Source organism: Amphiura filiformis, chromosome 10 (genome assembly GCF_039555335.1).
Source record: "Amphiura filiformis chromosome 10, Afil_fr2py, whole genome shotgun sequence".
NCBI classification, from domain to species: Eukaryota; Metazoa; Echinodermata; class Ophiuroidea; order Amphilepidida; family Amphiuridae; genus Amphiura; species Amphiura filiformis.
The window spans coordinates 12,914,534-12,929,384 of record NC_092637.1 but is presented as its reverse complement, the minus strand read 5'-3'; the positions used below and the strand labels follow the sequence as shown (position 1 = coordinate 12,929,384).

The 14,851-nt window shown below is 36.5% G+C and overlaps 1 protein-coding gene across 1 annotated transcript in view; it reads left to right on the top strand.

Moving 5' to 3' along the window:
• LOC140161677 (receptor-type tyrosine-protein phosphatase delta-like) overlaps positions 1–14,851 on the top strand; it is a 161,960-nt gene that overhangs the window by 31,683 nt on the left and 115,426 nt on the right. Inside the window, exons 20-30 of the mRNA XM_072184977.1 lie at positions 383–667; positions 4,169–4,275; positions 4,995–5,217; positions 5,918–6,017; positions 6,300–6,543; positions 7,513–7,585; positions 9,947–10,049; positions 10,158–10,231; positions 10,805–10,986; positions 12,421–12,508; positions 12,940–13,016. Of these exons, the coding sequence (XP_072041078.1) occupies positions 383–667; positions 4,169–4,275; positions 4,995–5,217; positions 5,918–6,017; positions 6,300–6,543; positions 7,513–7,585; positions 9,947–10,049; positions 10,158–10,231; positions 10,805–10,986; positions 12,421–12,508; positions 12,940–13,016 (1,556 nt within the window). The remainder of the gene's footprint in view (positions 1–382; positions 668–4,168; positions 4,276–4,994; positions 5,218–5,917; positions 6,018–6,299; positions 6,544–7,512; positions 7,586–9,946; positions 10,050–10,157; positions 10,232–10,804; positions 10,987–12,420; positions 12,509–12,939; positions 13,017–14,851) is intronic.

Genomic DNA, 14,851 nt, shown 5'->3' with positions numbered 1-14,851 from the left:
AAAACGGTAATGAATGACAATAATAACTTTGCACCATCTATTTTGAGGTCATTGTGTGAAATTGGAGGGTTTTGTTTTGGGCCGAGGTATTTTCCGAGGGCGCGTCAGCGCCCCAGGAAAATACCGAGGCCCAAAACAAAACCCTCCAATTTCACACAATGACCTCAACATAGATGGTGCGCAGTTATTATTGTCTAACTAATGGAAGTCAAGATAATGCTATTTACTTTGGTTGACCATAGTCTTATGTCATTGTAAAACTGGGATAATGGTTATATTTGTTGGTAAAAATGAAAACTTAATTGTTACATATTTTGAATAATGAAAAGGACAAAATGACTAATCATCTTCTAATTCACTATCTGAAAATTGTTACTGGCAGAGCCCACAGCGCCCCCGGATGAGATCATGGCTTCTTCTGTAAGCCCTACCAACATCTCCTTCAGTTGGTCTAAACCCCCTTGTGGGCACAGACATGGTCCCATCGTAGCATACTCTTACGAACTCCGCAATGGAACCAATGAGGTTATCGATTCAACAATATCAGCCACCTCTATAACATTCAGTGATTTGACCCCATATACAAACTATAGTTTTACAATATCGGCTGTAACTGATGCGGGACAAGGACCTAATAGTACACTTATCAAACTAACAAACCAGTCAAGTAAGTACATGTAAATATAATATAATTCTACTGAAACAAAAGATGACAACACAACAAAACATTTACTGGTATCAATACATAATCTGTTACTTGATTTTAAAATAAAAAAAAAGAAAAGGTATTAAGAAAACACACATTGTTCGTGACCATGTGTATGTCAATATCAACAGAAAAAAAATCATTTTAAATGTTACTTTTCAACTATTTCTATGATATATGACATGGTATATCAAAAGCAGACACTTTGGACAAAATGGCCGCCTTTTTAGTAAGTAAAATTAGTTTTCAACCAGACATGTGTTTAAGATGTGTTAATTGGCATTGGAGAAAGTTCAAAACGCATGATGTGTAAGCAGACTTGTAATGCACATCATCCAAATTCACTACCATTATTACCATCATTATTCAGTGCTTTTATCATGCGTACAATACAATAGTTACCATTATTTTCTATTTGCCTCCAAAAGAGCTGAGCTCATGCCAAGATGGCTTAAGCCTATGTTCACATCGGTATCCCCGTGATGTAATGCAATCAAATGGTACACCTTAAACTTGATCAACTTGCACTGTGTTTTCGGCATTAATGTTCGTCAATGCTGGTTCGGTCTCCTCCTCATTGTTCCCAACTAGTACAGGTGCTGTGTTGCTGCAAGACTGACCACAGCATTTGCTGCACATCAATGTACAGAAGTGTCTTAAGTTTCTTGCAGCTGCATGTCATGTTGTTGCAGCCATCTTGTTTGCATCCACATGATATCATGTTGAGCAATGTGTCTCGTGCAACAGCGAGTTCTGTTTCTACTGGAACAAGAATTCCATCTTGTGATCTCCATCCCCAGTCAGTTGGACTTAGGTTGTTCCCCATATCCATTCTTGAACCGTGAAAAAAGTGCCATGTCCATCAAATACAACAATCGGGTGTGCTCCATAATGCTTTAGCATGTGTGATGTGTAATTCTGACATATGCCTGCATAGATGGAGGGATGTGGCTAAATGGCATGTCGAAGTAGGTAACCACCATCGACTACAAAGAGACAATTCTCTGGCAGCTTGGAATGCTCAGTGAACGATTTCAACAGAAGGCCCAGGGAACTCTTTGGCGATTTACACATAAGGTCATCTTCAAAGAGAGAAGGTGGCTGAGGACCTAGTTCGAACGTAAAGAACGACGCTATCTCAGAGCTGTTGTTCAGTACACATGTGATAATAGAGTCGGATTCACTTCTACTTGTTGTCCCCTAACTCGCACCATCTTGTCCTTTGCTCCAATCATAGTAACCTTGTCATTTTGGCGTAAGGCAATGTTTGTAAACTTCGTACCCGTTATTTCTATTGCTGACTTTGTGCCAACTTCCACCGCTCTATCACAGTTAGCGGATGAATCTGCGACAGTCCCAGTTGACACAGATACCAGACGATCCGGTCCATACCCAGGAAAGGGGGGATGTGCCTTCAACCAACCAACAAAAACTTTACGATCCCTTATGTTCCCGTATGAACACCCGTGAACTGCTGTAAAGCATCATAATCTGGGGCACATCGAGAAAGTGCGTGGACTCACTTGGTTAATGTACTGTCTGTGATGCCGCGACCATGTGTCATTCCCCCTGATGTCTTCAAAGTCCACAACAAAAAGTGCTCAATGGTTTGGTCAGAGAAGTTTCCACCCCAGAAAAAATCTAGACGTCGGATGGTGAAATATCCCTTGTCTGTGAACAGTTGGTACTCATCTGGGGGCATGTTTTTCCCGAAAGACTCCATCTGTTGTAAATACAACCTTGCAGATTTGGCATAGTGGAGCTGCCCTGCAGCATAGAAGTGAGGCATCATCTCTCTTATGCAGTAGAGGTGGAGCTTCCAATTCCCTGTTCTTTCAGCTCTAATGAAATGCCGAATAAGGGCCACCTGTCTGATGTATTGCACCCACAGCTTCCCAATTCTGCTTTCACCTGCTTTGATGTCTCTTCACGCTATTACAGGCTCTGACACAGTCTCAGCCATTTATCGTCGAGGAAAGCGCAAACCCCGAACAAGAAACATGAATATGACTTGTTAGATACCTTTACAAATGCCAGCAGCATGCATGATGGGGTACAGAAAGCAGGGGAGAGCTTCATCCTGAAGATGTATGGGGTTAGCAATGGTTCATTGAATGAATACCGCCACACTGTATACAAACAGGCAATTGGTCGCAGTTCCCTTAGCTCTTCATTTGAGCTCGCGAGTTTACCCCCAACTTGTGCTGCTGCAAAACAGCACTCATTCCGCACTTTCCTCGCGGTTCAAGAATGGATGGGGAACATCCTAAGTCCAAATGACTGGGGATGGAGATCACAAGATGGAATTCTTGTTCCAGTAGAAACAGAACTCGCTGTTGCACCAGACACATTGCTCAACATGGTATCATGTGGATGCAAACAAGATGCAACAACATGACATGCAGCTGCAAGAAACTTGAGACTCTTCTGTACATTGATGTGCAGCAAATGCTGTGGTCAGTCTTGCAGCAACACAGCACCTGTAGTTGGGGACAATGAGGAGGAGACCGAACCAACATCACATGGATACCAACATGAACATAGGCTTAAGTCATCTTGGCATGAGCTCAGCTAGTTTGGAGGCAAATAGAAAATAATGGTAACTATTGTATTGTACACATGGTAAAAGCACTGAATCAATATTGTAAAATAATGATGGTAATAATGGTAGTGAATTTGGATGATGTGCATTATAAGTCTGCTTACAAATCATGAGTTTCGAACTTTCTCCAATGCCAATTAACACATCTTAAACACATGTCTGGTTGAAAACTAATTTTACTTACTAAAAAGCCGGCCATTTTGTCCACCATATTGGAATTTGGCTACTTAGGATCATTGAAACCTTTTGCAAATGTTTTTAAAACATTCCTTGTACCTCAAAATATATATTTAGACGCTTTGTCTGTGATTTTAACATGTCTGGGGGCAAAGTTATGATAAAAACTGAAAATGGCGGCCATTTTGGATGCCATCTTGGATTTTGGCTACTTAGGATTATTGAAACCTCTTGCAAATGTTTTTAAAACATTCCTTGTCCTCAAAACATATATTAAGATGCCTTGTTTGTGATTTTAACATGTCTGGGGGCAAAGTTATGATAAAAACTGAAAATGGCGGCCATTTTGGACGCCATCTTGGATTTTGAAGGAAGCACATAGGGGATTTTTGGGGACTTTTGGAATTTGATTCTACACATGTTCCTGGACCTATCCTGAAAAAATCAGCTTGTTATGAGAAATGTTAGGGTTATAGCTAATACTATTGGCCTAAGTATTCTATTTTGTGACGAGCACTACGGTATAAACTAAACAGCAGCTAAGCCTGTGCAACATTAAGCTTTTGATTTGCACTTATTTTACAACATCAAGTGACTACTTTTGATGTCATACAAAATCATTATTACATTTACTGGTGATGTGCGCTTACATTCATTCATTTTAAATTTTGCTACAATGATAGAACCCAGTAAACCAACATCTCTGAAACTCGTAGAGATTACAAAAAGATCGATTGCACTGTCGTGGGCCAAACCTAGAAGACCAAATGGCATTATTACTGGATATTTGGTAAGATTTACTCCTATTCAATATTGTAAGATTTTTTGAATTTTTAAAGAAATATAATTTATGTGATGAAAACAATTCACTACAGGTTAATTTCGATTGAAATATTATACGCTACGGTGTAATAATTATACTAATTATCAGTGGAATACCGGGGTCACATAAAACGAAGCCCACAAAAGGTATAGGAAATTGTCCATCAATCAACATTTAAAATAGTATCCGTTTTTTGTTATTGCTTGTTGTAACATTTTCAAGAAAACAATTTATTTTAAACTTCTTGAACAGTCTTGGGCAATAATTAATTATATTAGATATACCAAATTCATCTGTATTTTAAAGCTAGGCATGAATTTGATAGTGATGTTAGTTTCATTTCTTTATCTATTTATTTACATATTAAGTATCTTTATATAATTTTTATTTTGTGAAAATTGAGGGCGCTCTTTATTTTAATACAAACTTCAGCTACATGATAAGTAACCATTCATTTTATGTTTTATTTCTTGTTTTTATCTTTCCATGTTATTGATCTGCAGTATTCAGTTCTTTATTGCTAGTATGCAAACACGATGTAACCTGAATAGCGCCCACAATGTTGTAATGGGGTTAAATTGTTACCAATCAACATGGATGGAACAAAGTTATGTAGGCAAATTAATAATGTTATAACTAATCAAAATACAGTTATAAGTATAGCTTTTTTTATCTATCTCTAACAGGTCACAAGCCAAATAAGAAGTAAACCCTATGACCGAAACTTCGATGCTGACGTTGATCATGAAAGACAAAATTGCGAAGTAAACGTAACTGATGAGCTGCAACTCCAAATTACCAAACTGACACCTTCAACCGAATATGAATTTAAAGTGTATGCCTATACTGAAGCAGGGCGGGGACTGCCAAGTAGAATAACTGCATTTACGTCACCAGCAACTCCTGAAGGTAGATTTGATCCATTTTCAAGACCAATCCCTAACAAAATTTTTATTGTTTTTAGATATGAAGATCAATGTTGGGTCTGATTTTTCATGGTTGTTGGTTAAACTACACCAGTTTTGTTTTTTTAATCGTGTAGCTTATTAGAGAAACACAGGCTTTCTTTAAATGCCAAAACCTAAATTTTAGCGAAGTATAGTCGAGTCTGTCGATAGAGTAAGCCGTCTTTATTTTAATAAAGCCACAACGACGGATAATGTTAACTTTTACAGTGGGGATACTTAATGCAAAGGTGGGGTACAGGATGTACGGCAGAGAGAGGGCATTTTCGTCAAATTTTTCGTCAAATTTGGTCTCCTTCGAGGGTATGTTTTCAGGTTGTCAGTATTGTTTGAGGTTATCCACATTACGCATGCGTGACTTCTAACAAAAGGTGCTGGTTCCCGTGGTATTCCTCATTCAAACCAATTTAATGCACGACCTCGGATTACTTGCATGACTTTGGCGGGCTATTTTGAAACGGGTATGGTTACACTTGCAGGCACTTCTTTTGAAAATCCTGAACAAGGTATAGCAGTCCCTAAAAGGATATGCAGCTTATAGAACACTATTGATTATAGACATGACGCCCTCATAAAGAGGGTAGATAAAATGAAGCTCTAATTCTGGTCAATCGTTTTGATGCAAACTGTATTTCCTTTTGTAGATATTCCAATTCCAAAAGACCCTTCTCAACTAGATGAAAGTCAAGTAACACCGACTACTATAACTATGACAATACCGACAACTATGAATGAACTGGTTTCGTAAGTATTTTACCCTGAAATTCAGTCCCTAATACCTGAATTACCTGAATTTATTCAACACGGGTTGAGAACTAGTTTTCTCAGGCGCTTATCATCAACACCTTCTAGCATTTCGTTTAGTACTTTTAAAACCCCTTTTAATACGCAACTTGCATCTTCACTATTGCCTACATTCCAGTTACAAAATGTAAAGTACTTCACACTTTTAATAGTAAAATAATCCTGAAATTATGTTTTTTTAGATTAGAAGAAGAGTAAACACCTTTGTGATTTTTTTTTCAGATTATATCAAATAAGCGTCCAAATAGATTCCAAAACTCGAAAAAGAGAAGCCCTTCAATTTGCACAATTTAAGGATTCTCATGATACGTATATTGCTGGGGAATTTCCTGAAGAATATATAACGGACGATTTTACATTTGTGGTCGGTGATAATGAAACTTACGGTGGGTATTGGAATCCACCACTAGAAGAGCATACATGTTACATCATACGTATTGGCTACGTTAGTGAATTCAATGAGACGGTGAGTATAATAACATATTTTAAGGAGCAATAAATAGCTTTTAATCTTACCTTTGCAAACTTAAAAAGCCATGATATACACCAACGTTTTTGCGGGCGTTCTTCTGTTGTGACAAACGTCGTTTTTGCATGTGCCCAGTTTACAACGCCTGGTGTCGTAGAAAAATGCTTTCTGACCTATTTAGGTCAATTTACGCGAAAACAAGGTCCGGAATCCCCATTTTTTTCGAGATTTTAAAGTGCTTTTCCCTTTTAATAAGTAAAAAGTTTCTGTGTAGACAAAAAGCTTGCCATTGACGTCAACAGAGAATTTCGGAAATGTACACTTCTTTTAAAACGGCTGTAGCTCAAAAGTGAGGTCCGGTACCCCCTGTTTTTTCTACACATATCAATGTTTGCCACTTGAATTTAATCGATAAATTTGTTACGACGAAAAAACTTTAAAGACAGTCGTGACAAGAGAACGTGTATGGGCTGACAGTAAATCGGAATTCAGGAACCTTCTTAAACGAGCAATGATAAGAAGCCGATCGTCAAAGGGATGTAGCTGTTGCTACTGCTCCTCACGGTTGTTTGAGTCATTTTTAAGAGAAGTTGAACAACGATGGCGCTATTTATCTAAATCTTGTTTGCATCTTTACAAGGGGTAGACACTTGTAAAATGGTATTAGAACACCAACAAACCGTGTGCTGCTGACAATGATGATGATTAATTGATGATGATGATAATGATGATGGATGATGATGATGATGGTGATGATGATGATGATGATGATGATGATGATGATGATGATTATAATAATGACGATGATGATGATGATGATGATGATGATGATGATGATAATGACGACGACGACGACGACAACGATTATTGTTATTATTATTATTATTATTATTAACGATGTTATATAAGCGTTTTCTAATAGAGTGGTATTAATTTTATGTCATAATATTGTTTACTTCATTGAAGACGCGTCCCACAGCTTGGTCAGACGGATTGCATGTATCAACCCCACCTGCAACATTTGTGCCTACAGAAAATGGTATGTCATATTTAGAGAATAAAGGTATTGTTTGAAGCCGCTGTCGTGCATCTATCGTCTCATATAACACGGGCGACATCATTACTTTAAGTGAAGAAATGAGGCAAAGTCGATTTGTTTTACGCCAAAAATAATGAGACGATAGATGCTATGTACCTCCGATTGGTTAAAATAGCGCGTACAAGTATTGCACTCGCTTAAGTGTGTGATATCATGTCATATCTAACGGGTAAGTACCCGTAAGATTACAAGAACATTCTCATCAAGTGTTTAAGAATTTTGTAAATGACTATTGAAAATGTATCTTCCGTTCACAGTTTTAATGCGCATCTAATACGCTATCAACAAGTACGCACGCTTACTCATGGCGATTATACGTGCTTGTTTGCACAAACATTTGTTTGCGAGGTTGGAACGATTACGCACTTTGCGGTCAATTGTAAGATATTAATGACCTCCAGTAGCGTTCGTGTTTTTACAAATAATAAAATAGAGAGATTGCGATGTTCCATACGCAGCACGTGGACCGTACGTTTTAACGTCCGTTTTTACGCACGTTTATACGGTGTTAAATATTGCTAGTCTCGGTTCCAAACTGGATTGTGCTCATTCGTCACTAATGAGAACAAGGCGCATGGAACAAAGACTATAAGCTACTATAATATCTGATCTAGGTACACTACGACACTACGAATCAGCTGTATAGTCGGCCCGGTCAATTTTGTTTTATTTCGTGTTTAGAAAATATATATCATAAGCTTTAAAATAGTATATCATTTGAACTCTGCTCCTTCAACAAAATGGTACATTTTTTTCGGTTCTACATGTGTCTCTTTTTCCACATTGCTGGCAATAAAGTCATAATTGGCTGTCATTTCGAATCATCCCCAAGTCAACGAGGTTCAGGAATGTCCCATCATTGTTATTGTTGGTTATACATACCTAGACAAAAAACAATGCAATTGTAACCCACCACTTGAACATGATTTAGCCAAAGTAAACAAAGACTAGAGCTATTTAATGATGCTATATGTAGAAGATTATTACTCTCTTCAGCAATAGGATTATTGATTAGTTTAAACGCTATCCAATGAGAAACATGTCGTGCCTAATTGAGACATCTATGAATACGACCTTCACGCACATTTTGCACTGTATCTCAGAATACAATTTGCCGAGTTTACGGCTTATTCGTAGGCGCTCCGCTAAGTTACCGCTAAATGGATAACGCTATCTTACCGTTATCTTACCGTTTAACCTGCTGTTTCCACAGACAGGTTTTTGCCATTGGCGTGTTGATACCGTTTAATCTGAATGACAATTTTGTCTTACCTTTTACTGTAGTATGGCCAGAATCTTGCATCGTAGGCCTAGAATTAATGCTAGAATGTTTAATGGTTGATTATTGCTAAATAATCACTTTTTGTTGTTATATTTTGCAAATCAACAGAAAAGTTTTACATTTTACACAGTTTTTCACTATTTTGTGGCATTTACAAATTTCTGTGAGCAAACCCCGAATACCGTGAGTTTTTCTGTTTTCCGTATCACGGAGAAATTGTGGCTTTACATAATAGTTTGGACTTGTTATGTTGCCCAGGCTGTTATTAACGTTTTTGTCATGTCCTCTGTCCAATTAACATGTTGATTAACAGCCATTTTGTTTCATTTTGCTCAATAATCGGCAAGTTACCGCTTAGGTCTGTTTCACAGAAAATCTACCCGCTTCGTCAACGGCAAAAACCTACTCCAACGAGGTTTCCGTTGGCGATGAAAAGGCGTTGCAAAAAGGCGTTGGAGGCTGTTTCCACAGGAGTGATTAACGGTTCCATACCGTGTCCAAAACGGTATTTGGCTCTGTAGAAACACGCTCAATGTTTCAATAATATGTTAGTTAATGCAAGCAGGCCTGTTTTGGTTTATTTTTTTCTCTGTCTGTTATATTTTGCCTTTCCCAGCAAATACAAAACGTTTTTAAAAAGTTTTATACAGGTTATAATTTGGCTTTTTGGTTTTGGTAAAAACGTTTCAATAACATTGAATGTCGGGTTACATAAAGGTCATGAAAACGTTTCGTATGAAAACACATTACAAAAATAGTTGTAAACTGATTTTAGAATGTAATTGTAAAAAAATAATATGTTTTGCAACTTTTTTTGCCAACATTACAATAACATTATGTTAGAATGTTTGCAGTAAGTTATCCTAAAATGTTTTTAAATGTTATGAAAACGTTTATACCCTTTATAAACCCGTTATATAATCCGACATTTAAACGTTTTCTGGCCTCCTTTTCTAAGCTTTTGCAAATGTTGTCGAAAACGTTTTTTGTTTGCTGTGTTTATATCGTTTTCCTTACAGATTCAGCATTTCCTATTTGGATTCTTGTAGTCGGTATCGTTGTCGGCATCATCACCATCATCATCATTGCTCTTATAGCTGCTGTTTTCATGAAGAAAAGAAGGTACGGTTGGTCAAATGCTTGATATATAGGTATTGTTTTTCGTGAAGGTTTGTTTTTTCTTAGAATTAACATAATTATTGGTAATTATTTCTATATATTCCTATTTAGACGTGAAAGTCATCGTAAGTCACAAGATAAACAAGGCATTAGTCTCCAACAGCTACCACATACGGACATAGACGGTATGTTTATAGAATTTTTCGGGCGCAAACTTTTCGCACTTTTATCATCTCCAACTTCACCAAAAAATATTTGAAATTTGGGGAAAATCAGGCTGTTTTATGATTTTTTTTTTTTTTTTGAAAATTAAGCATTTCTCAAAGTTGGTCAAAATTCATAAAAAATTAAAAACGGCTCCTAGATATTTTTTATCTAGTTTTTAACAATTAATGAAAACATTGGCCTACGATTTTTTTTCTGGTTACGTTTAACGAAAAAGAAGTGGGCCAAAAAACAGTTTGGGGGGATTTTAGGCCAAAAATGAGCATTTTGGCCCAAATTTGACCTCACACATGAATTAATCAAGTCTTTGCTATTATGTATACTTTATGTATACAAATATGTATACTTTATATATACATTAGACCAACAATTTAGCAGTTATGAATCCCAAAAGTTTCCATAATTCCAGGGTTAATACGGTCGTACCTACCTTAAACTATATGTGCAGCGGCGTGATATATCCAGGGTGTTACACCGAAAATGGAAAGTAATAGTAGTTTTTTTCCTCAATCCACATACAATTTGCTTTATAGCTTATGCGATAGAGAACACCACATATCACCCATATCCAACCCTGGATATACGAATACAAGAACAGAACAAAGAGTCTCAATTTGTGGAGCTACCAGTGAAACCAAAACCAGTTACATTGGAGTCATTTCGAGAGTACGTTCAGACAAAGAAAGAGACGGATTATTTCACAACTGAATTCAAGGTAAAGTCGTAATATACTTTAAGTAAAATGACACAAGTTTTCATCAGAAATACAATAACAATTTTTTATTACTATAAAAGAATTTCATTTCGTGTGCTAAATCATATATATTATTTATCTATTTGAAATGAAAAGTTGCTTTTGTTCACGGAATGAACTCTGATTCCATTTGAACGCATATCTCACATACACACTGTGTATTACACAGTTTCAGTTTATCCCTTAGGCCTACATACCCAGTTTGTCCCTTAGGCCTACATACACAGTTTCAGTTTATCCCTTAGGCCTACATACCCTGTGTCTTGATTAGCTATTGTAGCCTACCAAGCGGTTAAATGTGGTTAAACGGCTAGGAAACAATTCCTAATATCTCATACCCTCGTTTTTATGCCTTTATCTAATCCTGCCTCACATGACAAAGATTATCTTGCAATAAGACAGTGGCAACTAGGATTTTAGCCTTACTATTGGCTTTAGCAATCACATGATTATTATAGGCTTTACAGATTGGTGAGTAAGGTGAACATATAATATTGTTTACTTAGTGATAAGGCTGGGCGTATGGAAAAATACACTGAATATTTTCTGACAGCTGATTTACTGCCAACAGAAACTTAGTCCCTGTTCTTGAGCATGATATAAGAAACCAATAACCTCCATGGTTTATATCATTTGAATAGGTGTGCCTACATAATTGAATATAATAGTGTCATCATGGGTGTGATTAAGCCTAGAATATGTCAATCCATGAATTAAGTTCAGTAAGGCGACGAAAAAAGAAAACCGACCGACCCAGATTTTAAACAAATTGAGGAAAATATTTTTCCTGTTTTGAAAACCAACCCAAATTTTCAGGAACAATTTTTTTTTGTATTTTCACATTTTAGTGATTTTTTGGGTCATTAAAAAAAACAACAAAAAAAACGACCCTACTTGAAAGGTCCGTCCGCCCGTAGAACAGGATTTCATTTTTTCGTCGCCTAAAAGGCAAAAACATTGTTTCCTGTAGGTGGTTTCAAAAACTAAATATACAATGAAATTTTTGTTAAATTATTTTCATAGTCAGGATGTATACGTATCATCTTGCCTCCAATTACTTATTTATTATAAAACTATCACAAAGTAAGTTAGGTATGAAAATTGAAAATTAGAACAAAATCTCAGAAACGTATTATCGGAATGTATGTGAATATAACCTGGCTTATCTCTTATAGAGGTTATCCGCGTTACTCGTGTGTGACAGGCGCTGGTTCACGTAATATTCCTCATTAAAACCAATTCAATGCAAGACCTCGAGAGTTACTTGCATTACTTTGACGAGCTGTTTTGAAACAGACAATCAGACATGTTTGCACAAAAGGTATAACAGTCGCTGATAGGATATGCAGCTTATAGAACACGGGTAACCTCTATTAATTTTATATCTTTTGACAGACTCTGCCTAAGGACAACCTTCATCCGTGGAGCGCCGCAGAAGACCCCCAAAATAAGAAGAAAAACACATATAAAAATATTATCCCATGTAAGAATAACGAAATACACACAATAAACTACTTTTTTTATGTAATGTAATTTAGGGGGTACGTGTAACCTCAAATATTTTCCATATTTCAGCAAGACCGTGAAGTGTGTCTCATGTATGAATAACAAAATACAAACGATAAGCAACCAGGGTAAGCAACCTTAAATCTATTGCAATTTCGTGAGTATGCTGAAATAACAAGCAAAATCGGCAATGTCACCAAGGTACATATTGTTATAAGAGGCCATCTGAGGTTCGTGAATTTGGTGAAATGGCAACAAATGCTGGACATTTCAAGGTCACTCACGAATGGTAAACAAAAACAATACACGCGTTATGAGTTTAGATTCGCCCCTCCCCAAGTAAGGATATTTTTGCAGACAACTAACATAAGTACAGATGATGATATTGCTTCCTTTGTTTTTACTTAGATGATCATTCCCGAGTACCGTTGACTCCTCTACCGAATGTTCCTAATTCAGATTACATCAATGCAAGCTTCATCCATGTGAGTATAACATATTTTATGCAAGACATTTTATTCGATTTTATAACGAAAATGCCGTAGAATTTCATCTCAAGCGTATGCCTCTTAGCATGAAAGTACAACCAAGATGTACAATGTTTTGGGTCAAGTTGTGGGTAAGATTTAGGGGTTAAGTTTTGGGGTTAAGACTTGGGACCAAACTTTGGGATTAAAAGCTTTGGGGGTTTTGGGACCATATTTGGGGGTTGCCAGTCTCCTAATGAAGGTTGTGACCGAAAATTTGAGGGACATGTACGTCTTAATTTATGTTGAGATCATAGGTTTAAATCTATAATTATCATTATGCCTCTATGAGGGTTTTTTGACGAAAAAGACGAAAGGCAGACACCCTCCATTAAACATTACAATAAATTGGTCTTACAGTAATATGTTTTGTGCGGGTGTATTTGATTAAGGAGCGTATGAAATAACATATCATGTTAGAAACTAAGGTACCATATCTGTTTTGGTTCTATAGCTCTATCGGTGCCCGAAGAGGAACCGATGGCACTTTTTTATCGTACCTGATCATTTATACAGTGCAGTCGCGTTCGTTTTTTATTTAAATGAAAACAATAACACTATGAAACTGTTTATTATTATGCTTGCTACAATTTGTTACATCTCCAGGGAGTTATGTTAAGAATCATCGGTACCTAGCCGGGTACCGATAGGACCAAATTCGATGTGGTGCCTCACAGTTTACTGTTCTTGTAGTAGGTATATCACCCCAAAAATAAGCGCAGCAGAAACATGTTATTTGACGCTTTTAATTGAATCATCGTTATGAATGCTTCAAAAAACAAAAAACAGAATTGAAATCGGATAATGCAAAGTGATGTAACGTCAACTTGAAGATACCCGGAAATCGGGTGAAAACCTGCCACAAATTGCTATAAATGGCAAAATGGTAATTTTTGGGATCTGTAATGCTTATTCGGACACTTACTTGAAAAGGTAGCATTGATTTAAGTATCACAGATTAATTGCATATCTTTCCGGACTTCGTTAAAGAAAACAAGATTAAAAAATCTCTCCTCGAATAAATGTAATAAATCCACCAAATATACAATTTTAGCCATTTTGACCAATCTGCAGACAAATAAAAGCTTAAAAGTCCAGCTAATTAATATGCAAAAATAATGCCAACAGAGAACCGTACATGATATGAGGATGCGGTTTTTTTTGCACACATAAGTACCCAAAGTTCTTTCATTTGGTAACAAAAAATACACAAAAGTCATTAATTATGCAAATTAGCTAATTACATCTAATTATATATTTATGCCATTCTTATGTTAATTAGGCATATGTAATTTTTACATTTTTCAATGTTTTATTTATGTTTTATTCATACAGCATGATTTTGTCAAATATGAACCTGCTGTGAAGTTGAATAAAGAAACTGCAGTTAATTGCCTAAGTGCACCGAGTTTTCAATTGGTATAGGGAAGTGTTTCACTCATTGTCCAAGGAAAAAAAATACATGATAACAAACACTGGTATTTCAGACCGGTGGTACTAGGTCCTCTATTTCGAGAGACCTATATTTATTGATTTATGGACGATCTAAAAAAAATCATAAAACAGGTCTTAACTCTTAAACTAGGCAGTGTTTAATTTCGGCGGAGTTGATAGTGATTTAGGAAATGTTTCACCTACCATATATTAAAAAGACAAATGATTGTGATCAATGAAACATAACGAGGAAATCGTTTTTTGACATGTATGTTTTCAAAAATTGGCCAACTTTGATCCGCGCGCTTTTTGATTCACTGTTATGTATGCGTGCACAGTATGACAGAATTATTGTGCAG